The 26,402-nt window shown below is 42.3% G+C and overlaps 1 protein-coding gene across 1 annotated transcript in view; it reads right to left on the minus strand.

Annotated features, from left to right (window-relative positions):
• SLC25A33 (solute carrier family 25 member 33) overlaps positions 1 to 23,966 on the minus strand; it is a 144,090-nt gene extending 120,124 nt beyond the window's left edge. Inside the window, exon 1 of the mRNA XM_031961559.1 lies at positions 23,866 to 23,966. Within this exon, the coding sequence (XP_031817419.1) occupies positions 23,866 to 23,966 (101 nt within the window). The remainder of the gene's footprint in view (positions 1 to 23,865) is intronic.
• Positions 23,967 to 26,402: the final 2,436 nt, after the last annotated feature.

Genomic DNA, 26,402 nt, shown 5'->3' on the forward strand with positions numbered 1-26,402 from the left:
TAAGTGCAGAGGATACAAAAAAGGGCAAAAAGATAGTTCCTGTCCTCAAGGAGAGTACAGTCTAATACAAAGTCAGAAATGAAAGAATCCTTGATCTTAAGAAATTCTCATTCTATCCAAATCCTCAAGGATAGTACAATCTAATGCAGTCAGAAATGAAAGCAGCCTTTATCTTAAGGAGTTTTCATTCTATCCAAGAGATTTTAGAAAAAAAATTCCACCAATTAAAAACAAAAAGGATGTTCTGGTTAGCCTTTAGTCATCAAAAGACAAAACAGCAACAATCTAAGCAGATTCTCCTAGGTCTGTAGGAAAGTCCAGAAAATCTGAGTTTACTTCCTCGTTATCATTTGTTGACTTCATGACCTTGGCCTGCTCCTATAAATTCTCTATCTATGTTTCTTTCTCTCTGAAATGAAAGCCTAAATAATTAGGCTTGTATCAGTTCAATTCCCTTACTTTACAGATGAGGAAACTGAGGTCCAAGTGACCCGGCCAGAATCATACAGAATGTGGGGCAGGATTCGAAGGAAGGAAACAAGCATTTATTAAGCACCTACTATATCCCAGGCATTGTGCTAAACGCTGGGGATATAAAAAGAGGCAAAAACAATGTTTGATCTCAAGGGGCTCATAATCTAACGAAGAACATGTGCAAATAACTATATAAATATGAAATGTATGGAGTAAATTGAGTTGATCTCAGAGGGAGGAAAAGCTTTAGTCTTGAGAGGGACTAGGAAAGACTTCTTGAAGAAGGTGGGATTTTAGCTGGGACTTGAAACAAGCCAGGGAAGCCAGGAGTCAAGGAGGGAGAGTGAAATGAAAATGATTGTGTGGTAAGAAATGATGAATTCAAGAAATACTGAGAAACCTGGGAAGATTCATATCAATCAATATATATATATATGTATATATAATATATATGATATTATAATCAATACAAGTATTTATTTAGTATCTACTATGTATTAGGCACCATGCTAAGCTCTGGGGCTATGAAGAGCAGCAAAAGACAGTCCCTGCCTTCAAAGAGCTTCCAATCTAATGGGAGAGACAACACACAAAGGAACATGTACGAATCAACTAGACATAAGATAAGGAAGAGATAATCAACAGAGGGAAGGCACTAGAATTCAGAAAGGCTGGGAAAGGCTTCCTGTAGATGGTGGGATTTTAGTTGAAACTTAAAGGAAGGAAAGCCAGAAGCATCCCTGCCAGGGAAAACACCTGGAGCTGAGAGCTCAGAACAGTTAGGAGGCTAGTGTCCTTGGATCTTACTTGTTGGGGGGGTCAAGTGTAAGACTGAAGAGGTGGGAGGCCCTTGGGTTATTTGAATATTAAACAGGGGTTTTTGCATTTGCCTCTGGAGGCTCTAGGAAGCCATTGGAATTAAGGGGAAGGATTGTTTGAAGGGTCTTGCACTTTAGGAAAATCCCTTTATGGCTGAATGGAGAATGGATTGGAGTGGGGAGACAGGCAGAATCCCCAGAAGCTGTTGCAGTAATCCAAATATGGAGGACCCTCCCCTAGAGGGATGGTAGAAGAGAAGAGGGCATAGCCAAGAAATGTTGCAGACTGAATATGGGGGATTGGCAGGCGTGTGAGAGATAGTGAGAAATCAACGGGGACACTTAGCTTGCAAGCTGGGAGGATGGTGTTGCCCTCAACAGTAAGAGGGAAATTAGGAAGAGGAGGCAAGATAATGAATTCAGTTTTGGACTTGTTGAGATTAAGATGTCTAATGGATATCCAGCTAGAGATAACTGGAAGCCAATTTGGTAAGGAAGTTGTAGCAGGGAGCTAAATTTGGAAATCATCAACATAGTGATAGTAATTAAATCCCACAGGGTTAATGAGATCGCCAAGTAAAATGGTGTTTAGGGGGAAGAAAAGAAGACAAGAAAGGGACCCCTATGGTTAAGGGAGGGGGATTTGGAGGATGATCCAATAAAGGAGAGGAGAAGGGATGGTTAAATGGGCAGGAGAACCAGGTGTCCTGAAAACCTAGAGAAAGGAGAAAATCAAAGATCATTTATAAGAATGGTCGTTGTTATTTGTCCTGTGTTCTCAAGGACCATGTCATTGGGGAGGTGATGCTGTGATATACTGGATTTTAGTGAGAGAGGGTTGTGCAAGACCTCCTCTGGAACCATGGGGGTCCAGTAGCCAGCTATAGATCAGGATGACTAGAGATGGCCTTGGATGCAGTGGGAGAATGAATGGTTGTGGAAGAAAGAAGAAAAGAGAATGTCGGAAGCATTGATTGCAGCCATAGAAATGAAGAAATCTCTAGAAGGAAGTCAGACTGAAAAACTGGAAAGCCAGCTAAGGTCCAGAGGACAGAGAATGAAATAGAAAAAACCTTCCTTCCCAGAAGCGATTGAGATAGAACAGTGTAGACACTGTCATTGAAAACAATGCGTCCAATGACACTCCATGTCATTGTAACAGTAAGCTTTACCATTTTCTTTAATTGTTCCCTTTTATCAGTCAACCCTCAGGATTTATTAAAAGTCAGCTTTGTGCCAGGTCAGGCCTTGGGTATTTTTGTCCTTTAGAAATTTTCAGTCTTGTACAACTCTTCATGACCCACTTGGGGTTTCCTTGGCAGAGATCCTGGAGCGGTTGTCTACTTCCTCCTCCAGCTCATTTTACAGCTGGCAAACAGCTAGTAAGCATCTGAGGTTGGATTTGAACTCAGGAGGATGAGTTTTTGTGACTCCGGACTCAGCCTCCATCCACTTCCCTGTCTCGCTGCCTGTTCTAGGCTTTAGGCACTCTAAAGCAAAAATTAAAAGTCCTGCCTTCATCAAAGGTTCAATTTGGAGAACGGGACTTGGTAAAGTGAATGCATTATAAAGACAAAAGGCATCGATAGGACTTTAAAAATAAAACAAGAGGAGAGCATTTGATGAGATGGCCTCTGAGGGACCCCTCAGCTCTAAATCTGTGCTCCTGAGAAAGATTCCTATTTACTGCATGGGCTCCTGGAAAACCAGTTAACGTCCAGAAAAGAGATGGTAAAATGTATTATGTCTTCCCTCAAAGAACTAGGTGGCAGAGCATTTCGGCTTTCCCTGGAGAACTCTCTGAAAAGACCACAACACTGAAGCCATTGAGGGCACAGGGCCCTTGTCCAGATTCCAAAGCTCTTAATTTCCTGCCCCGATCAAACTAGAAGAATGTTTTCAAGTTTGGGTCACTGGTATTCTTATATTTCAAGAAAAAAAACACACTCAAATTTTGAGTGTTGGGGCCAGAGAGTAATTGAAACCTTCAGGATCTTCCCATGTGGGGATTGGTGATGTTGGGGAGGGATCTTTTGAATTTCCTCCTGATGAGTCCCAGATGAGTGCAGGGCCCGGTCTCAAACAGTGCCAAACTCTTTGCAGGTGATAGACGCCATGTTGCTCATTGGAAATATCCGGGCTTGTAGAATTTGACCAATCAATCCTTCTTCTCCAGACTTTGATGGTGACCTGGGTCTTAATCTCTTTCTGGAATAGCAGGAATGTTTAGGAAGGACCCATTACCTGGACACAGTGAATGCTGGACTGGGGGAGAGGAGGAATTCCTATTTCCGTGTCAATTGATCGATAATTCTGTAGTCCTGCTGCTGCAATCGGAGCAGCACAATGGCAGATGTTATTAATGGGACTCAAGTCATCACGCCCACGAGAGGAAGTCTGGGTAGGAGCTCTGGAAATGCCAGGTAGGCTGCCTTCTGAGTATGGATGAATTTTTGAAAAATCAAGGTCGGAGGGAATTCTGAATGCCACTTCTCATCCTTCTAGACCAGAAGACAAGACTCAGAGAGAAGGGAATCTTTCCTTTTTACTCTTCTACATGACCATCCATCAATGCTTAATAATAACAGCTAGTATCTACGTAGCTTGTTAAGGCCCACAAAATGTTTTCTGGCTGTTATTTACTTTGAATTTCATAACCACCCAACAAGGGAGGTACAATGAATATTCTCCTTTTACAGATGAATCAACTGAGAGGTTAAGTGACTTTCTCAGAGTCACTCAGCCAAGTAAAGTGTCTGAATTGTATGTGAACTCAAGTCTTTCTAACTGTGAATCTTTCAGGCTATCTACTGGACCCTTCCTGCCTCTATAACGAAAGTCATAACATTAAGACTGTGCCTAGACAATTGAAAAAAAATTTTTTTGGAATATTCTATTGATGGCTTTTGATCTTTTTTTAATTTTCAATTTTTTATTGAAGCTTTTTATTTTCAAAACATGTGCAAGGATAATTTTTCAACATTGATCCTCGCAAAACTTTGTGTTCCAAAATTTCCCCTCCTTACTCCAACCCCTTTCCCTAGATGACAAATAATTCAATAGATGTTAAACATGATAAAATGTTAAATCCAATATATGCATCCATATTTATACAATTATCTTGCAGCACAAGAAAAATCAGATCAAAAAGGAAAAAATGAGAAAGAAAACAAAATGCGAGCAAACAACAACAACAACAAAATGCTATGTTGTGATCCACACTCAGTTCCCACAGTTCTCTCTCTGATTGTAGATGGCTCTCTCCATCACAAGACCATTGTACCTGGCCTGGATCATCTCATTGTTGGAAATGGTCATATCCTTCAGAATTGATCATTGTATAGTCTTGTTGTTCTGTACAGTGATCTCCTGGTCCTGCTCATTTCACTCAGCATCAGCTCATGCAAGTCTCTCCAGGCCTTTCTGAAATCATCCTGCTGGTCATTTCTTATAGAACAATAAGTTCATTATTCAGCCATTCTCCAACTGATGGGCATCCACTCAGTTTCCAGTTTCTGGTCACTACAAAGAGGGCTGCCACAAACATTTTGCACGTGTGGGTTCCTTTTCCCTCCTTTAAGATCTCTTTGGGATATAAGCCCAGTAGCAACACTGCTGGATCAAAGGGTATGCATAGTTTGATGACCCTTTGAGTACAGTTCCAAATTCTCTCCAGAATGGTTGGATCTGTTCACAACTCCACCAACAATGTATCAGTGTCCCAGTTTTCCCACATCCCTTCCAACATTCGTCATTATCTTTTCCTGTCATCTTTGGCTTTTGATTTTTATGTTATTTCTAGGTCTTCCTCAAACCAATGATTCTCCCTTTGTGAAAAAAAGCTACAAAGAATCTGAATTCAAATCCCACTTTATCAGTCAATAACTCCACAAACAGACATATGGTGCCTATTATGTGCCAGGCACTGTGCTAAGGGCTGGGGATACAAAAAGAGCAATCGACTGTTCCTGCCCACAAAGATTTCACAATTAAATGGAAGAGGTGACAACTAACATTCATATAGTGCCTATTATGTGCTGGGCATTGTGCTTAGTGCTTTCCATTTGGATACCATCATAATCCTGGGGGATGGAGGGTAGCGTTATTCCCCTTTTACATTTGTGGTAAATGGAAATTAATGGTGACTTGCCCAGGACCACACAGGCAAGCAGTTCTGGGACTGCATTTGAACTCAGTCTTGCTAACTCTAAACTTAGCATTCCGGCCACTAAGCCACCAGGTGGCTATTATATAACAATGGCCAAGTTACTTTGCTTCTCTAGTCCTGGGACTAATAAGACCAAAGCCCTAGAGCTCTTCTGAGGTAATGGAGTCAAAACAATTCACTTTACAAAGGAGGAAAATAACTCAATAAGGGGCTTAAGTCACTAGCCAGACAGGCAGGATCTGAATCTGGTTCCACAGCCAGGACGCCTTCCATTATACCACGCTGGTTCCCTCATTTACAAAATGAGGGGAGAGCAGCTGACCCCCGGGTGCCTTTCCAGCCGTACATCTGTGACACAATGACTCCATCTGACAGCGCATGCAACATTCCACACCCATCGTCCCCCACCCCTTCAAGGAAAAGAGAGATGTACATTTTCTCATCTCTTTTTCCCTGGCCAAGAATGGTGTAGACCACACCCTTTTGCATGCATTTAGATTTTTGGCTCTTCTTAGGGACTTTCGATGGTCAGATCTGCCAAGGACTATTATTCTGTATGTTCAGAGGAGCCTGGTCCAACCCAAAGCCTTCTTAACTTCTGAATAGTGTTCAACTAATTCCCCTAAGTGGAAAAACCTTACAGCTGCAGCAGCGAGTGGTTTCAGGGGAGCCAAGACACACTACTGGGTGGAGTGACCTCTTTGAGGCAGTCTCCACTGAAGCTGGGAGGTTACAGGATGGGAGCAGATGGACTTTGAGGTCCTTTCCCACACTGGCTCTGGAATTCTGTGGTTGTGTCATAAGAGCAGCCTCAGTGGGATTAGCTGACCTTGGTGCCTCCTGTCCCACGGCCACAGGTATTCCTGCCATCCTTCTGCCTTTTTTTAATCCAAGATGTCTCACGGTCCCACCTTCTGAAGAGCCCTGGGTCCCCTACAAAGGCCCCAGAATGGCATCGTGGAGCAAATACTTGGAGTTGAGAAGCTCCAAATCTGGCTTCAGACACATGAACTGCAGGACTTGAGGCAGGGGATTGGGCACGGTGACCTCAAAGGTCATGGACCTTCTAGCTCTGGGATCTTGTGATCATTCTGGGGCTCCCCAAAATATGATGGGCACTGAGACGGGGATTCCACTCAACATGGGTCTCTTCACTGATTCAGCTCTAGCCACAGCCAGGCTGGGAGGGGATGCTGACTCTGAGGTCCACTAGAGGGTGCCATCCACCTCCTCAAACATTCTACACAATCCACCATTATGGAGAATGGGATGGCCGGTTCAGTCAGTCCAACAAGCAAATGTGAAGTGCCTACTGTGTGCTGGGCAATAGAAATAGGACAAAAGCTTTCCACAAGGGAAAACAGCATGGTTACAGAGAAGCAAATGGAAAACAGAGACAAAGTAATTAGATTGGAGAAGCCCCCAATAGGGGAAATTAGGAAAGGATTCATGTAGGAGGTTGTCCTTGACTGATCCATGAAGGGACTTGGTTCCAAAGGACAGAGGGGGAGGCACAAGGGGAAGTATTTCTGGGAGGGGGGGCTGCAGCCAGGTAGGAAAGGGCTGGAGATGCTCCATTCCTTGGGGCAATGAGACAGCAGATGGACCCCCTCCTTCCATGAGAAGATGTCCCACCGTTTGATCCTGGGAGATGCCATCGCTCCTTAAACAATGGTGGAATTCGCTTCTTTTCTCACTCCTCTCCCTCTCTCCGTCTCTATTTGTTTCTCCCACACACACTTCTCCTTTCTCTTCTTCCTTTCCCCCTTCTTTCTCTCTTTCTCTCTCTCCAGTCTGTTCCAAAAATCTTAGTGCAGGTTAAAGCTTTATTAGAGTAAAACTGTACTATGACTTTATTCTTTAATCTTTTTTCTTTATGTCCTTAGTCTTTTTTCCCCTAGACTTTACAATTGTATAACATATAGTAAATACTATGCTATAGAATAACACATATATAGTATATAAAATACATATAATATATAGAAATATTTTTGTTTATCCTTTTAAAATTTATTCATGGCTTTCATTTTCATATTCCTTTCCTTTCCTTTCTTTCTTTCTTCCTTTCTTTTAAAGAGGCAGTTCAAGTTAAGGGACTTGTTTAGGATCATATAGTTAATAAGTATCTGAGGCTGGATTTGAACTCAAGTTGTCCTGACTCCAGGGCTGATGCTCTATTAGATGGTTCACCTAACTGTCCCCATTATTTTCTTTTTCAAACATATCGCTCCCCTTCTCGTCCTTGGAAGGCTAACTCTTATAATGAAGAATAAAAGCACAATTCTGTAAACTTCCCATTCCGCTGGAGGGAGCTGGACGTTCCGCAGTCCTGTAGAATTGCCCCCTTCTCCCACCTTGTGGGGTGTGTGTGTGTGTGTGTGTGTGTGTGTGTGTGTGTTTTGTATGTCTGCCCTATTAGAGTGTAAGCTCCTTGAGGTCAGAAGCTTTTACCTTTTTCTTTGTCTCAGGCTTAGTGTCCTAAGCCTGAGTACTTGATAATACCTAATAATTTAATTTAAGTGAATAAATGAAGAAAGCACATGTATTCATTCAGTTAGTTCACATCATTAATTAAATGACTCCTATGTTCCAGTCATTGTAGTAAGGATCCAAGAAAGGTTAAAACAGTTTCTGACCTCAGGGAGCTCCCAATCTAAAGAGATAACAGACAAACAAGACATAGACAGGATAAATCGGAGGCAGTAATCAGAGGGAAGGCATTGTTACTAAGGAGTATTGTTGTTACTTCTGACCTCTGGTCAAATTAACAAGCATTTATTAAGCACCTACTATGTGCCAAAATTACAGGGATACAAAGAAGAGGAGCTCCCAATCTAATAGGGGAGACTCCACAAAAATAAGTACATATTTTAAAAAAATGGGGCAGATTGGTAGATCTTGGTTCAAGAAAATCTGGGTTCAAATTCAGAAACATTTTGGCTGTATGACCCTGGCTCAGTCACTTCATCCTGTTTGCCTCAGTTTCCCCATCTGTGAAATAAGCTGGAGAAGGAAATGGCAAACGACTCTAACACTTTTGCCAAGAAAACTCCAAATAGGGATCACGAAGAATCAGACACAACTGAAAAATGGCGGAACAGAAACAAACAAGGTAGAGACAGAATAATATGGAAAAACCAAGCTCAAAAAATATTTTTGATAAAAAAATTTTAAAATCACAGAAACAGAAATGACTTCATTCTAAATTTCCAAAATGACCCAAACTGGTTTGATAGACTTTTTTTTTTCCTCCTAAAAATTGGTAGACAAAGAAAAACCTTGAATAATTCTTCTTTACTTCAGTTTGAAGTAAAGTCACCGGGAACCTGGAAGATGATTGTGATCCAGAGAGGAATTGGATCTGAACATTTGACACATAACTCAGTATTATAGGCTTCCTTAAAAAAAAAAAAAAAAAAAAAAAAAAAAAAAAAGTCAGTATAGCTACACGAAGTCTGCCAAACACAGGAACAGCTGCTATTCCAAGAAACTCCATCAATTTTTTTTTTCTTGGTAACTGTGGGTTTCTATGAGGTCAGAATGGAGACTATTACAAATGCTTTCACCCGGACAAATTTTGGGCTCCATTCGTCTCTCCCAAGGCAATTTTTGATGAGAGTTGTCCTGGGCCTGGATACTACCTAAGCAGACTTCACAAGGCTCTGGAAGGCAAAGAGAGAAGGCAAGTTGGTCTTCGCCTGGGGAAGGGCTGGTTGGGGGTGAGCTGAGAGGCTCAGCCAGGGGCGAGCAGAAGGAAGAAACTATGGGAAAGGACGCTCAGGGACTCACATGGGAGCATCTGGCTGACAGAGACAGGGGCTTTATGGGAATTACCGTAATGTGTCGGAGGTGTGGGGATGTGGGTGGGGGAGGCCTATCAGTGAAAGGAGAGGAATAATTATAGAAGGAGCAACATTAATATGAGGGCTACCTGAGTCCTATTTCCACCGTCTTGGCTGTTTCACTTAAACCTTTCATTTCTCCAGACAATGGTCTCTAAAGACCAGAAGTATCAGATCAGAAGATTCTCTATCTTTAATGCAATCAGTCAATAAACATTTCCTACTATGTCCCAGGGATTGTGCTAAGCACTGAAAATACACAGAGGGGCAGCTAGGTGGTGCAGTGATAGAGCACCAGCCCTGAAGTTAGGAGGACCTGAGTTCAAATCTGATCTCAGACACTTAACAGTTCCTGGCTGTGTGACCCTGGGCAAGTCACTTAGCCCCAATTACCTCAGCAAAAAGAAAGAAAGAAAGAAAAGAAAAGAAAAGAAAAGTAATATATAAAGAGGAACAAGACAATACCTGTCCTCAAGGAGTTTACTTCCTAGCTTTGTGACCCTGGGCAAGTCACTTAACTCCAACTGCCTCAGGAAAACAAAACAAAAAAAAGGACTTATGGGAGAGAAAACATGTAGACAAATATGCATGGAGTAATTTCAGTCCATTATCTCATTTCATCCTGGAAGCATCCTGTGAGAGAGATACTAGAGGGATTATTATCCCTATTTTACAGTTCCTAGAACTTTCCATGTTCACACAGCTAGTAAATGTCCAAGGTGGGATTCACACTCAGGCCTCCAGAACTCCACATCTAGCACTCTGAGTCATCTGTAGAATTTCTGTTTGGGGATCTGGATTTTAAACTTTCACCACTGGAGTTAAGCTGTCCCATGACATCGAAAAGAAATTCAGAATTTGATCTCGTGCCTGGAAATGGTAGTTCCTTGGGTGTGTTTTGTGTTGACAAGTTTCATTAAGGTTACACGGCTCCCCGGCCTTGTGCAATTTATAATGACAACACAAACTGATGTTTACATCAGAGTCATTTATTCAACTGCCATTTATGAAACACCTACCATGTAAAATGAGCCGGAGAAGGACATGGCAAAGCACGCCAGTATCTCTGCCAAGAAAACCCCAAAGAGGGTCACGGAGAGCTGGACATGACTGAGACGGACGAACAACAATCACATGTGCCAAGCGCCGTTAGCCAGAACAAAATGAAACGCCCCCTGTCCTCAGGGAGCTTACATTCTGTTTGGGGAAATGTGCACAGAGAAGTAAATTCCCAATCTGTGAAGAGTAAATAACCCAATCACTCGGGGAGAGGAAGCATTAACCCTTGTGGGCTTAAGGGCCAGATATGGCCCTTGAACTGAATCTCCTTCCAGGAGAGGAAGGTGAGGAAGGAAAGCTTCCTTCCAGCTTCCTCCAGCTCACCAGCTGGAAGGTGAGGCTGTGCCTCATTCCTGGGCAAAGGCAGGTAGAGAGAATGGGGATTAAGGGGAAACACAAATTAGGCCAGGTTGGTTCCATTTTCTGGCCCGATAAGGTCATCGCTTTTCTCCTAATATTAATTCTACCATATCAGTCAATCAGGGCAGCTGGGGTGGGGGGTGAAGTGGATAAAGTACCAGGGCTGGAGTCAGAAAGAACTGAATTCAAATCTGAATTCAGACACTTCCTGAATATTTCACCTCACCCTGTTTGCCTCAGTTTCCTCATCTGTCAAATGAACTGGAGAAGGAAATGGCCAACCACTCTAGTATCTTTGCTAGGAAAACTCCAAATGGGTTCATGAAGAAGGGAGGGTTTTAGTTAGCCAGGGAGGTCCTTGGTTAGAACAGAGGAGGCAAGCTGGGACTGCCCTTATCCATCACCCTAACCCACCCTATAACAGGGACGTGGGGAGTATCCTACAACTGACGTATTTTAATGATAGAAGCTCCAGGATCACCTCACGGAATGACCGTGTTCCCCAGTGCTGGCGAGCAGCTCCTGTTTGCCAGGATTTGAATCCATGTGCTTTAGGGCTCTGCCCACTTTAGGGCCCTGCCCACTGGACCACCCTGCCTCTTCATCTGTTTTGGCTTGGAATCCTGGGTTGGCAAAGGGTCAGAGAAGGAAACGCTCACGTCCACATTTGTGTTAGAAGCCCTGACATTTAACTTTGAGCTCATTTAGTGAGGGCTCCCAACCAGCCAGCAGAGTTGTCTAAATAGGGGTGAGACATTGGCCCCATTTTCTTCTCTTTTTCCTGAAGCAGCCCTGGGGTAACCTAAGCAGCCTGGCTCAGGGGCTGAGCGATGGCCACGCAGAGGTGCCATTGGGCAGAGGGAAATGAAACAGAGTGGAGAATATAATATGTAGAGTGGAAAATCCAAGAGACAGAGGAAAAAAAAATCTGGTCTCCCCTGGAAACCTTTGCAGAGTCCCTCAGACACCACTGGCTAAGGACTGCAAATTCCCAGCTTCTTGGGAGAGCCCAGGCCCACCAAGCAGATGACACAGATGTGGGCTCGGCCTGAAGGGAGGTGTAGATGGGAGAAGCCTCCAGACAAGGACCGTTACTGTAAAGGCATAAAGAGGTCTTGTTAGGCTCCCCTTTGCTGGGTCTGGCCAGGGGTTTTTTAAATTTTAAGTCGCCACTTTGGAGGATTTTTCAGTTGCTCATAACTCTACCTTCTGGGGGCAAACAGGACAAATCTCTGTTCCAGGGGAGAGGCCTTTGGGTACTCGAAGGCTGCCCTCATATTTCTGTAAGTCTTTTCTGCAGACTAAGCAGCTCGGGACCCTTTGGTCCCCAGTAGGACAACTGAAGCAGGCCTTTCATGCTTGGGGCTCTTCTCCTTCTGGGAGGGGGGAGTAGGGGGCTTCACTACCTTCTCAACAGCCTTCCTGAAATATCCTGGGCCCAAGATGTGCGACTGCTGCTTTTGGGGTAGGGGGAGATGAGAGGGAAAGAGGGGAGAGACCAGGACTTCATTGGTTCTCTTACATAGGGGAAAGTCACAGAAGGGATATTTCCTCACCTTTGCTTTAGCATCTCACACAGTCCTTGGTACGTAGTATGGATTTTTGAAATGAATCGAATTCAATCATAGTATGTCTGGGAGATGTTTTTGAGTCACCAAACTCCACATTTCCTTTTAATTCCTGCCCCACAACAAGCTCCCCTTCCCATCATCCTCATTTCAGTGGTCCCACCATTCTTCCCCACCCAGAGGTTTAGAACTCTGTAGGACTTTTGGCTTAGTTTCCTTTTCCTTTTTAATGTCCTATATTCAGTCAGTAGTGAGGGGGATGCTTCTTTGTCTGGGCCTCCTGATTCAGTCTCTTTTCTGTCTCTGTCTCTGTCTCTGTGTCTCTGTCTGTCTGTGTCTGTCTCTCTCTGTGTGTGTATCTCTATCTCTCTTTCTCTTTCTCTCTCTCTGTCCCTCTGTCTGTCTCTATCTTTCTCTTTTCTTCTCTCTCTACTTCTATCTCTCTGTCTCTGTCTCTGGCTCCCTCTCTCCTCTCTGTCTCTACTTTTCTCTCTTCCTTTTGCTTTCCCTCTCTGTCTCTTTCTGTCTGTTTCTGAGAGAGAGAAGGAGAAAAGGGGAGAGAGGGAGAGGGATGGAGGGAGAAAAAGAGAGAGGGGAAGAGGAAAAAACAGAGACAGGGGAGAGGGAGAGAGAGAAAGAAGAAGAAGAAGAAGAAGAAGAAGAAGAAGAAGAAGAAGAAGAAGAAGAAGAAGAAGAAGAAGAAGAAGAAGAAGAAGAAGAAGAAGAAGAAGAAAGAGAGAGAGAAGAAAGAGAGAGAGAAAGAGAGAGGGAAAGGGAACAGGAAATCCAACCGTCTTTACACATGGGGCCACCTTGCTGCCTTTAGGGCTAGAGGATGTAATAAAGCTATTTGAAACATAGCGACAGTTTTGTGAAATAGCTTATTTTGGAGGGGTCACCCATATATCATGAGAGCAGGTAAAGAGTCTAGGATCCAGTCTCTGGGTCATTAGTCACTACTCTATATTCTGTAGCTTAAAATCAATCTCTCAATTTTCAATCACTCCAGGAGCTTTTATTAAGCACTTTCTATGTACTTGGAACAGGATTAGGTGATAGAGACACAAAACCAAGAATGAAACAATCCCTGCACTCAAGGAGCTTATGTTCCCTGAATTCCTATAACCCATAACCTCCACTGAACACTTGATTTAAAATCTACATACCTATATACAGACTACATACATATTTTAAACTCTGGGTTTCTTTATCTTACCCAGGCTGGAAGATCAGGGGTAAACTCACAAGCCCAGCTCATAAACTAAGTAGAGATCTGTTGTTCCAGAAGTAACCTTTAGTTCCCAAGCACAATGTAATAATAATAAATAATAATAACCACAACTAACATCTATATATTACCTTAAGGTTTATGAAGTACTTTACAAATGTCATCTCATGCTATCTTCACAATAATTCTAGAGGTAACTGCCTTTTTGTTTTTTTACCCTATTTTATAGATGAGGAAACCAAGGCAAACAGAGGTTCATGGACTGGCCTGGAGTCACCCAACCAATAAGCCTCTGAGGCCGGATTTGAGCTCTAGACCCAGCGTTCCCTCCACTGGGCCACCTTGTTCTTTGAAGGTAAGGACTGTTTTATCTCTTTTTGCAACCCCGGACCCTGGCATAGGGCCTGGTCCTGGTAAGCCCTTAATGCCTGCTTGTTGAATCCGACCTAAGCGAGTCTTTTCCATGAGGATCTGCCGCAGAGAGAGACGAGGAACCAACTCGGGGACATCACCTCTGTCTCGCCAGTTTGCGTCTAATTCATTCGAGTATAAATAGTTATTTTTTCACCATATCAGAAAACATATGCACCCATGAGCTGCCCAGTCATGTACCAGCACTATAAATAGACAGGATATGTCTCGCCTGCTTCTAAACGTGGTCTGAGAGCCAAGAAAATAGTGGAAATCACTGGCACCCAGAGGTGGGGGCAGCTAGGGGGATTCAACGGCCAGAGAAGGCCCAGGTCTCCCCATATTCACGGTTTTTAGCCGGTGGCTGCCATTGCTTTGGAGCTGGGTTCAGAGGCTCCCCCCCTGCACCCCACAAAGATTCCTGGGAACTCTGGCGAGAAAGAATGTGGAGTAGCAGAGAGCCGGCTCTCTATAAATTCCTGTTGGATTAAACCAAAGAACAAATTTCATCAACTCACCGTCTGGTCCGTTTCAACACCTTGTCTAGTATAAAGATCCAACATATCCCTTCCCTAGTTAAAACCAGCTTGAAACTTCGTTTGGGCCAATGTTGCCAACTCCAGAAGGATTCATGAAGCTTGGAGAATGTAGTCTTTCCCGGATGAACATTTATTAAGTGCCTACTGTGGGCCAGACGTTACGGTAGGCACCGGATACGAGAAGACTTCAAGTTTTCCCTGTCCTCAAAGAGTTTCTTTTCTATTGGGGGAAACCTATGCAGAAAAGAAAATACAAAACATATGTCAAATAAATAGCAATAATGAAAGACAGGGTGTTAGTAGAGACAGGGCCAGCCTTAGAATCCGAGTTATGAAGTTCAAATCTAGCCCCAGAGCTCCAAGTCTTTCTTTCTTTCTTTCTTTCTTTCTTTCTTTCTTTCTTTCTTTCTTTCTTTCTTTCTTTCTTTCTTTCTTTCTTTCTTTCAATTGGGGTTAAATGACTTGCCAGGAATCACACAGCCATGTGTTAAGTATCTGAGGCCAAATTTGAACTCAGGTCCTCCTGACTTCAGGGCTGGTGCTCCATCCACGGTGCCACCTAGCTGTCCCCAGCTAAATTTCTAAGATTCCAATTAAAGGACAAAATGCATAATTGAAATCAGTGGAAGGAATTTCTACCTGTTCTCTCACTCAGATAAAATGAACATCTTTAGATTACAAATATAAAAAAAGCCAGAAGGGATCTTAGAAACCTCCCAGTCTTTTCCTGCCATTTTACAGAAAAAGAAACTGAGGTTGGGAGAAAGGCAATGGGTCAGTTGGGTTCTTGTTCTTTAAAATAATAATGTGGTTCTCTCTGGGAGTAGGCAGGTTTCTCGGGGAGGTTTTCTGGAGGCAGCTTTGTTTCAGTTACAAGTAAATAATCACTCCAAATCGCAACCAGCTGATAAAAGTTCAGATCTTTTATTGTGTCCTTCAATATAGCCCGGTTAGCTCAGGCCTGTCTCTCTGCTTGGTTCCAAGAGCTCTGCCCGAATGTCTCCAAATCCAAAAGTTTGTCCTTCTGACTTCAGCCAGCACCAAGGTAAAAGATAGGGCTTGTGGGCTTCCTCACAGAGTGTTCCTTTCCGACCCCTGGGAATGTTCCCAAATAACTCTCTCAAGTGGCTCACTGGAGATGTATTTATGCTACTTCTCTGAGAGTGGAATTGTGGGATATCTCCCAGCATGCTCTCTGGCCCGATATCTCTTTCTAAACCCTGAAATCTCCCAAACATGTGAACTCCAATGAGTATTTAGTACCTTGTTTCAAGTTCTGGCCCAAAATATCGCTTTCTAAGATCAAATCAATCATATTGAACCATGCCAAATTAGATAATTATTGTCTCTACCAACTCTAATGGCTTAACACTTTGTAAAGATTCCAACAAGTCAGCAAAATAAATTTGTTAAATATTTCTCACAGGCCAAGTGCAGAGCTAAGGAAGGCAGAAATCTGACTCCTGCCCTCAAGAAGCTCCCGGTTTTACAGGGGAGACAGGATGTAAATAGCTCAGAACATACAATATATGTACAGTGTAGATGGCAGCTCATCTCAGGAGACATTAATCAGCAGTTGGGGAGAAGATCCATAAGTCAGTCGTCAATGGCAGAATCAATATTCCACTCCCAGTCCTCTGACACCATGTCTAGGATTCTTTTCTTGGAACTATGATGTTATGTTGTTTTGTTCAATCATTTTTCAGTCGTGCCTGAGTCTTCACCACCCCGTTTGGGGTTTTCTTGGCAAAGACAGGGGAGTAGTTTGCCATTTCTTTTCCTGGTAAATTTTAGAAATAAGGAGATTGAAGCAAACAGGATTAAATGACTCGCCCAGGATCATACTGCTAGTGAGGTTGGATTTGAACTCGTGAATTTCCTGTGTCTGGACCTTTGTCTTACCTCCTTCTCATCTCACACCACCACTCAGATGTCTTCCCCTACAATTATCCTGTTTCACTTACAAGAAGTGCGATCTTGGGCCAATCATTTAACCTCTATCTGCCTCAGTTTCTTCAACTGTAAAAATAGGTATAACATGAGCACCTCCCTCACAAGGTTGTTGCATTTGGTATGATAAATGCTTATTCCCTTCTACTTTCCTGTTCCCATGGGCAACTCACTAATCCACCCTCAGCCTCAATTTCCCATCTATAAAATGGGGATAATAATAGGTATAACAGGTATATTTTGAGGATCCACTGAGGCAATATATGTACAGTGGTTTGCAAATCTTAAATCATTATTATAAATGCTAACTACTGTTATTAATGAAACCTAATAACTAATGTAGCCCTCCATTATTTATTTTAAAATACTTTATGAATGCTTTTCAAACATCAATTTCACTTCCTGTGACTCCCTTCCTCCTTCTTCAGGAATACAATTTTTCTTTAATAAATACACTCAAGCAAAACAAACTGACAAGGGCCAGGGCCTGTAGATGTATGTTTCGATCTGTTCCTGAAGTCCGCCACTTCTTTGCTGAATTGCCAGAGAATGTTTTCATCCTCGTTCAGTCATGATTGATTAGCAGCATATCCTTTGCAAAGACGATTCCCCCCCAAATCAGTTCTAGGTGCAGAGCCATGATGCTAGAGACAGCTCCGAGACGGGACAGGACAAGTGTTTGAAGTCCACAGGCAGACATGCTAAGGCACATTCCCTATCTGACGCACACTCCAGGATTAGAGTTTTCTATTCTCAATCTATAAGAATCTTACTTATTTGAGGTAATTCGATAACATGCTTGGAATGGCCGGGATCCTTAGAAGCACAAACAATGCGTTATCCTCCAAATATAGGAAAGGGAGTATTCTAGGCATTCTACTGTGGATCCTACCAGGCCATGGCCCTTTCTTTTACAAAGACAATTAAATCTGCAAGCACACTCAAAAGGAAAGAATTTGACCTTATTTAAAAAAAAAAATCAGCCCCTCAAATAACAATGAAGGTAAAATTCTTTCTTTCTTTCTTCTTCTTCTTCTTTTTCTTCTTGTTCTTCTTGTTCTTGTTCTTCTTGTTCTTCTTGTTCTTGTTCTTCTTCTTGTTCTTGTTCTTCTTGTTCTTGTTCTTGTTCTTGTTCTTGTTCTTCTTCTTGTTCTTCTTCTTCTTCTTCTTCTTGTTCTTGTTCTTTCTCCTTCTCATTCTCCTCCTCCTCCTCTTCATCTCTTCTTTCTCCTCCTGTTCCTCCTCCTCCTTCTTCTTCCATCTCCTTTCTTTTGTCCTCCTTCTTCTCTTCTTCCACCTTCTCCCATATTTTAATATTTTTAAAAAGCCTGGCATACAGTAGGTTCTTAAGTACGTGTTCCCTTTCTCCTTTTTTAAAGATTATTTAGAAGTCCATTTGGCATAGATAGAGAGCTGGCCTCAGAGTCAGGGAGACCTGAATTTAGATTTTGCCTAGGTCATCTAGCTGGGCAATCCTAGGTAGTTCACTTGCCCTCTCAGCAATTTAGTATTTTTCTAAGCTAATTGAATATGCATTTATTAGACACCTGCACTGTATTAAATACTGGACTATAAACTTCAGAATTACGTTGGTGGAAATTTGTTTTAAAATATTACTTATCATTCTCTTAACATTTTTATAAAGATCAGAAAATATGCATATGAATTGACAATTGCTGCTGTCTTCTCAGTTGCCTTATTTTTTGTTAATGTATCATCCATGATTTTTTCCCATTCTTTGCATCTTTCTCCCTTTAAATTATCTTTAATCTTATCAGTGAATAATCCTCTTTAGCAGTGTCTCTGAAATTGTATCACTTTTACATGGATATTTTCTTTGTATCTTTGGTTGGATCTTCCAAAGTAACATGGTTACATTCTTGCACCTAGTGTTGAGAACTCAAGTAATATATATATAGACACACACACACACACACAGAGACACAAACACACAGACACACACACAAACAAGCACAGACACACACACATATACAAACACACAGATAAACACACACACATACACAAACACAGACACACACACACTCACGCACACAGACACACACTCACGCACACCCTAATCCTGAGGAATTCAGACTAACACTGCTGAGAATTACTCTGGAAATGCTGACAGATCTGTTCCACTTGACATCTATTTGTTCTATTTTTCATCTCTACAAATACCTTTGAGATGATTTGATTTAGCTGTATTTAACACAATGCTCTCCTCAGACCAATTTTCCCCTCACTTTTTGCTCTTTTGTGACATGAAACTTCTCAGGATCTTTTGTTACCCTTGGGGATAACAGTGCATCGGTGCACTTTTACTTTCAAATCTGGTTGATGCTGATAGTGGGGAGTAATCCAATGCCATGATCTCAGAAGAATCACAGTTTTTGGGAACTAAAATAGCAAAGGAAAGATAAATGGGAGATATAAGCAAGTTGCTGTTCAGGAACAGTTATGATTTGTGCAGGATAGGAGGCAAAAAAAATTCATATAATAGGAAACATTTATATAGCACTCACTATGCATCAGGCACTGTGCTAAGCACTTTTTACAAATGCCTCATTTGATCCTGGCAACAATGCTGTGAAGTGGGTGTCATCATTACCCCTATTTTATAGTTGAGGAAACTGAGGTAGACAGAAGGGAAATGACTTGCCTAGTGACTGAATTTGAACTCAAGCCTTCCTGATTCTGAGTACCATTTAAGCCGTCGATTTCAGAACAAAAAAGAAGGTGGGATGGTCATACATACAATGAGTGTTCAATGGATAAGCTTAGTTTTGCCCAGGCATCCAGGAAATATGAAAAGAACCAGAACGAGGCTCCCAGTATATTGGGTGGATCTTCTGTGGAGGGTTTGTGAAAAGACATGTACAAAGATCCCACAGTGAGAGGGTGTGATGGGTAGCAATCTGTCCCAGCGGGAGGAAATGCTGGTGCTGCTGCTTTGAACATGGCTCTACAACAGTATCAAAGTCAGTCTCTCAGGGACAGAACTACCTCTGGGCAATAAGTTTGGGGGAAAACTTATCTCTCTCCACATAAAGATTACTTTTTAAAGATAAGCTTCTGCTGCAATTTACTCAATTTAAGCCATTTAACCTACAGGAAGTCAACACTTTCAAAGTTCCCTAAGTTACTGGTGGTAACCTAATAATGTCTGAGAGAATCCACAGTCTCATTTTTTAAAGTACTTAAAGACATACTGATGACATATAAGGAATACTGGGATAGAGTAGAGCATCAGACTAGAATTTGGACTTTTTTTTGGGGGGGGGGATCCTCTTCCTCAATTCCCTGGCTTTCATGAACCATAAATTATTTTTTTCTGCACAATCAATTCGTTCATAGTAATTGCAAATAATGGTCTCTGTGTCAGTGGTGTCAATTAAACACAAAAATCAACCTTTTTTAAAAATTGATTATTGATTATTATAAGATCAGAAAAGAGACCTCAGAGAACAGCTCTTGTTATTTCACAGGTGAGAACCAGACCCAGCCAGTGAAGAAAGCTGGCCAAGATCACACAGGAAGCAAGTAGGGGAAGTGCTTTAAAGTCGAGACCTCAGACTTCGAGTCTAGTCTGCTTTCAAAATCTGCCTCGTTTCTATGGAGGATGTAGAGGAGTCACTTATGACTTAGCATACTTGTCTGTGAAACCCATTTTATTCTGAAAGTCAATCACACGCACATATTCAACTCTGTATGTATGTATGTCTGCAGTGTATGTATCATCTATATATATATAATTGACCTCTGACATATGTAAAGATAAATATGCATTGTGTCTGTGAGTATAAATACACATACATACACACATAGAGAGAAAGAGAGACAGAGACAGAGAGACACAGAGAGATAGAGATAGAGATAGAGAGACCGAGAGACAGAGACAGAGAGAGAGAGAGAGAGAGAGAGAAACAGAGAGACAGAGAGAAGAGAAAGAAGAGTCTCTTTTATGACTTTCATTTTTGTCTCTAAATCCTAAATACCTAATAGTGTCTGGCCATATGCATATATGTATATGTATGCATAAACACACACATAATGTACATACATGGTCATATCTGTGAATTGTGTATACACACAGGTCTAAAAGTAAACACAATACATTGCACACGTGCACATATACATGTGTGCAAATACACAAAACACCTGTACACACAGAGAGAGAAAAAGAGCTACAGACAGACAGAGAGGAGAAAAAGGAGACTCTCTCTCATGACTATTTCATTTTTGTCTCTGAATCCTGAGTATCTAACAGTGCTCGGTCTATCATAAGCCTATGCATGTGTTTATTTGTATGTGTGTATACACACACATGTATGCATGTACAGTCCCACAGGTGCATTGTGCACGCATATACATACAGAGATGTGTCAGAAAACACACATGTGCATATATACATGTATTATACATGTGGGTAATACAATATATCTATATACATATACACATCTATACCCATACACACACCCTAGATATCCTTTTATTTTTCCTCCTATATTTGAGAAGTCCACTGGAAACAGAGGCAGGAGGAGTGTAAGACCAAGTCTTTCACTAATAATGTCTTCAGGAGATTACCCCTCCCTCGGCTTCTATCTCCTCCCAGGCAGCTGCAGGGGCTTTTCGGGCTCACCCAGAACTTGGAGAACATTGCCAGGTCAGCAGTATATACTGTCCATTTAGACACAAGGAGTATTATTTAGTCTAGAAACTCTCAAAGGAAATATCCACTTACACGTGAAAAATCTCTGGAATTTCTCTGTTTCTCTCTGTCTCATGTCCCTGTATCTGTGAAACCTCCTTGAAAACCTCCCAAGCACAGCCTCTGCTTTATGTTTCATGCTTGGTCTCCTCTTCTCCGTGGCACCTCTGAGCACATTGTCCACCCTCTCCCAGGGCCGGCCGGGGCCTACGCCGGAGACGGCAATACCCAGCTCTCTCCCAGCTGTCTCTGTGAAGGGGTAGGGATGGTTACCCGGTGGTTTAAGTTGCCAGGTTGAATGAGAAAAGTAGGCTCGCTCAATTTTGGGGGGGGCAGGTTTTTTCACAAAGAATTTAGCAATTAAATGTATGTCTTTCATTATAGACCTTTGCCCCCTCTTATCATTGTCCTTTTCCACTCACTAATTATGGAAGCCAAGAAAAATTTTGCATATGGACAAAATTAGAAATATGGATTCTGAAATTTAAATTTTAATCATTCTCTCTTCCTTCACTTTCTTCTTACCTCTTTTTTTTTTTTTTTTTTTTTTTTTGGAGGGGGGTTGCTACCACTGGGAGCATGGCTGCCTAGTTACATGATCCAATTTGTGGATGAGGAATCAAGGGCTGGCAATACCATGATGATCTTGGTGGCTATATGCTCCACCCTGTACCAGAGGGTGCTCAGGGGGGAGGTTTCCTATGGTCCTTAGAAAATTGGCTGTCTCTGCCTCCTAATTCTGCCCTCTTCTGTATGGTTGTATACACTTTGTTAGTCTTGATCTATTAGTCAGCATTTATTGTCTATTCTGGGTCAGGCATTGTGTTAAGTGCTGAGGGTGGAGGGAAGGAGAGAGAGAGAGAGAGAGAGAGAGAGAGAGAGAGAGAGAGAGAGAGAGAGAGAGAGAGAGAGAGAGAGAGAGAGGGAGAGAGAGAGAGAGAGAGAGAGAGAGAGAGAGAGAGAGAGAGAGAGAGAGAGAGAGAGAGAGAAGACAGAGAGACAGAGACAGACAGAGAGACAGAGACAGAGACAGGAGAGAGCAAGACAAAGAGGAGAGAGACAGAGACAGAGACAGAGACAGAGACAGACAGAGCGACACAGAAAAAGAGAGACAGAGACAGAGACAGAGAGAGACAGAGACAGAGACAGAGAGACAGAACAAAACAAAAAAGATGAGTGGTCGATATAGGCATATTCAATTAAACTCCTGTCTCTGTTCTAACCCACTGGGTGGCTCTGTCATCCTCACTTCCCTGATGAATTTCAATGTCCCCCAATCATATGAACATGGCATCTGAGTTGACCATAGAAGCATAATTTGACTGTATACAATGTTTTACTTGTTACTGTAGGAATCAAAGGAATAAAATATATTAAAACTAAATTATGGCTTCGTTGAGACCCAGGCGACCCTTAATCAGTTTAGAGATATCCTCTGAACTTAGAAAAGCTCAAAGTACATTTCAATTGCTTAGACTCAAACCTCTCTCTTTAGTTTCTCCCACCTAGAGTTAGAAAACTTCTAAAATACTGAAGTGAACATCTATAACAGAACTGGTTTGTGCATCATCTCCTGGAGGGTCAAATGTCCAGTCATTTGAGAGGACCTGAGAGCTGGGACTTTAATTCTTCCTCTGACTTCTTTTCCCAACTTACTCCTCTGTGACTTTTGAGGAGCCCCAATCCTGCCCTTCAACACCTTCTTGACTTGTCAGAGCAGCTTATCAGATAGCCTACGAGTGATCCAAATAAAAAAATGTGAGATGGAGCTGACTTCCCAGCCCAAACTTCCTGTATCTATCATTTCTCCCTCTTGTTTTTCTCACCTTGAATGCCTGCCTCAGGCTCGCTATCATTTCTACCTTATTTGGTATACGTAATTCAGCTTTTTTGAAGTATGTTCTCTTTCTCTGTCTCTGTCTCTCTGTCTCTGTCTCTCTCTGTCTGTCTCTCTCTCTCTCTCTCTCTCTCTCTCTCTCTCTCTCTTGTTCTTTCTCTCTTTATACACACAAACACACATATTTGTTCTTGTTGTTTAATAAGTTTTTAGTTGTGTTCACCTCTTCGTGATCTCCTTTGGGGTTTTCTTGGCAAAGATATTGGAGTGGTTTGCCATTTCCTTCTTTAGCACACACACACATGGTATATATCGATACTGTTATTATTCGGTTATTTTTCAATAGTGTCCAACTCTTTGTGACTCCATTTGGAGCTTTCTCAGCAGAGACACTGGAGTGGTTTGCCATTTTTCCCCCCAGGACACACACACACACACACACACAAAGGCAAATAGGAGAGGGGAGCAAAGGAAAAGGAGGAATCACTGCTCCTACTTATAAGCTTTCTTTGTGATTTTTTAAAACATTTCTTTTTCTTCTCTTGAACCCCAACAGACAGTAACAGATGCTAGGCATACCTGAATTGGGAATCCTGTGCCATGATATACAGAATCCATGGTGAGAAGTTTCTATGAATCTCATTAGACCAATCTAGGTAAACCTAATGAGGTATCCAACATCTGATGCCTTCCTCCCTTAAATAGGAATCAGGGTGGTGGTGGGAGGTGGGCTGTGGTTTGACCATCTGTCAGGGATGTTTTAGATGTGGGACCAGATGGTTTCCAAAGTCCCTTCCAATTTTAAGATTCTGTGGCTCTGTTAAGTTTGGGAAAGAAACCTTTGTTGGGCATGTAGAACTCTTCCCAACCTGGGCCCTTTCTACCTTCCCAGTCTCTTACTCATTCCCATCCACACACTCAGTGGCTCCATCATGTTGGCCCTCTTCCTGTTTTCCACACACGATGCTCTGCCTCTTGATTTTTCCCCTGGTTGTGTCCATACTTGTATTCTATACTTGGAATACTTTCCTTCTCACCTCCACCTTCCCTCAATGCCATCTCCTGTAGGAAGCCATTTCCAATCCCCACACGGATACCTTTCCTTTTAAGGTTGTCTTCTTCTAGAAGGAAGGCAATAAATGTTTATATAGCATCAAGGACCTTACAACTCTTATTCCTTATAGTAATCTTATGAGATAGGTCTATTATTATCTCCATTTTATAGATAAGAAACTGAAGCAGAGATCAAAGGATTTGCCCAGGGTCACCCAGCTAGGGAGTATCTGAAGCTGGATTTGAATGAAAGTTTTCTTGACTCCAGTCCTGGAACTCTATCCATCGTATCCGTTGACTTCTACTCAATATTTATCCATGCCTCCTTCTTTCAAATAAATTCAGACTCCTTCAGGACCAAGGCTACTTTTTTTTTTTAATAGTTCCACTGCTTAACAGTTTGGGGCACACAACAGAGAGGGAGGTAGGGACTAGAGACAGAGACTGCCCCTAAGATCTCACTGATATAGGGAATTTCTGGTGGAGGAAACTCCTTCCACAGGTGCAGATGGAAATCTCTGCAATGTATAGAATTAGAGAATTATCCGAGCATTGGAGATTAAATTTTTCCCCAAGGTCACACAGTCAATGTGAGTCAATAATGAAATTGGAACCCAAGTCTTCCTGATTCTGGAGCTGTTTTTCTAGCCTTACAGTAAACTCTTAACAAATGCTCTGTTGATAGATTGATGAACCGCAAATGCCATTGTTCATATTTTATAAACTCTTCTTTCCCATGACTCTCTTGTTCCTTCCTATCTAAGCCTAAACTAAGGATCCCTGGGGGGAAATTTCAACTCTGGGAGCACAAGCTCCTTTTCTTCACAGCAATAACTTGAACCAAACCCTCTTCATATAGGAAGAGACACTCTAAACAGCAGCTAAAAAATGGCGGCCAAATGAGTCAGGGGGGTATGAAAGGTAGCCTTTGGAACCGAGGGAGAAAATTTTCAAAGGCCAGGTGTGAACGTTTTAAATGGAATAAGTAGAAAAATAAGAGAAGTCTATAAATATGCTTACATTGCATTTAAGATATTAACAGGCCAGCTGCACCAACCACTTTTCAATCCCTTTTCTAGAGCCTACTCTATTTCAGCCAGACTTCTCCCAGAATTGTTTGGAAAACAAAATGTGTTTACCACAGGAGAATTCCCCAAATCTGAGGTAAGAAACAATTGGTCTTGATCTCATGACTTAAGTTTTGCATTCTGAGATTCTTTAAGCAAGAGACTGTTTTTTTTTTCCCTTTTCCACAATAAAGATCCAATAAGTTTGAGGTATTTTTTTTAAAAAACACAATCATACATTAACTTTTGCTCACCCCTAAAAAAATCGTGGAAACTTTGGGTCTGAAATTTTTAATTGGGTGGCAGGGGTGGAGGATGGAAGAGAGAATAAATCTGCCCATGTGTGAGTTCTTTAGTTCAACTCAGTTCTCATTCGTCAAACTGGTAGTGACAGGTGTAGATCTGTTAGGGGACATAATTAAGCATTCATACATGGCACATGATAAAGTTGCATAAATCTCTTTTGATCTGGAAATATTTTCCTTGAAACCACTGAGGTCACTTAGAATCTTATAAAATACCTTTTGAATAAGACTGAGGAGGGTGTGTGTGTGTGTGTGTGCGTGTGTGTGTGTCTGTGCTCACGGTTCAGTGGAGAGAACACTGGCTCTGAAAATAGAGAACTTGGATTTGAATCACAACATTGATGTTGTGGGAGTATACCTCCCCCACCTCAGTTTCCTCCATTGTACAATGGATGGGTTGCTGATGGCTTCCTAGTCCTAGCTCTGGGCCCCATATTATTTGCTGATCTATTTGGAGGTCAGTAATTGGGCTTTCAGGTGTTTTTTAAACCCCATTCCCAATCATGTCCACCCGTCATCCCTTTTCTCGGAAACGTGAGCCAGAGAAGCTGTCCCTGCTCTGGCTTCCAGCACGGCAAGGGTTAAGGGAGCCAGGCCAGGCCGGCTGGGATGGAAGGCTGCTTGCTTTCCTCCAGGTGTCTCTTACACAAAGTTTCCAGCCGGGCTGTTGGCTGGAGGCTTTCCCTTTTCCCATGGCTTGGGCATCAGCTTTCCAGAGTTCTGTCCGGAAATCCCGAGTAATGGACACCTGCCTGCCTCTGCTGCCCCGCTGAGAAATCCCAGCAGCTAAACAGCTCCATTGAAGGCCTGGCTCGGGCCCTCCGACAGCATTTCACATGGGTTTCCTCTGGAGTCAGGGGCTTGGAAGTAGGCAGGAGCCATTTGGCTCCGGGAGAGCAGTAAGCACCTGCATTCTTCAATCAAAGAAGGCTTTTCTTCCCCTCTGCTCGTTTCCTAGAGGCAATAAAAAAGCCAACGTGCAAGACTGGAGCTCACAAAGATCTGGAAGATG

The sequence above is a fragment of the Sarcophilus harrisii genome, chromosome 3 (assembly GCF_902635505.1).
Source record: "Sarcophilus harrisii chromosome 3, mSarHar1.11, whole genome shotgun sequence".
Lineage (NCBI taxonomy): Eukaryota > Metazoa > Chordata > Mammalia > Dasyuromorphia > Dasyuridae > Sarcophilus > Sarcophilus harrisii.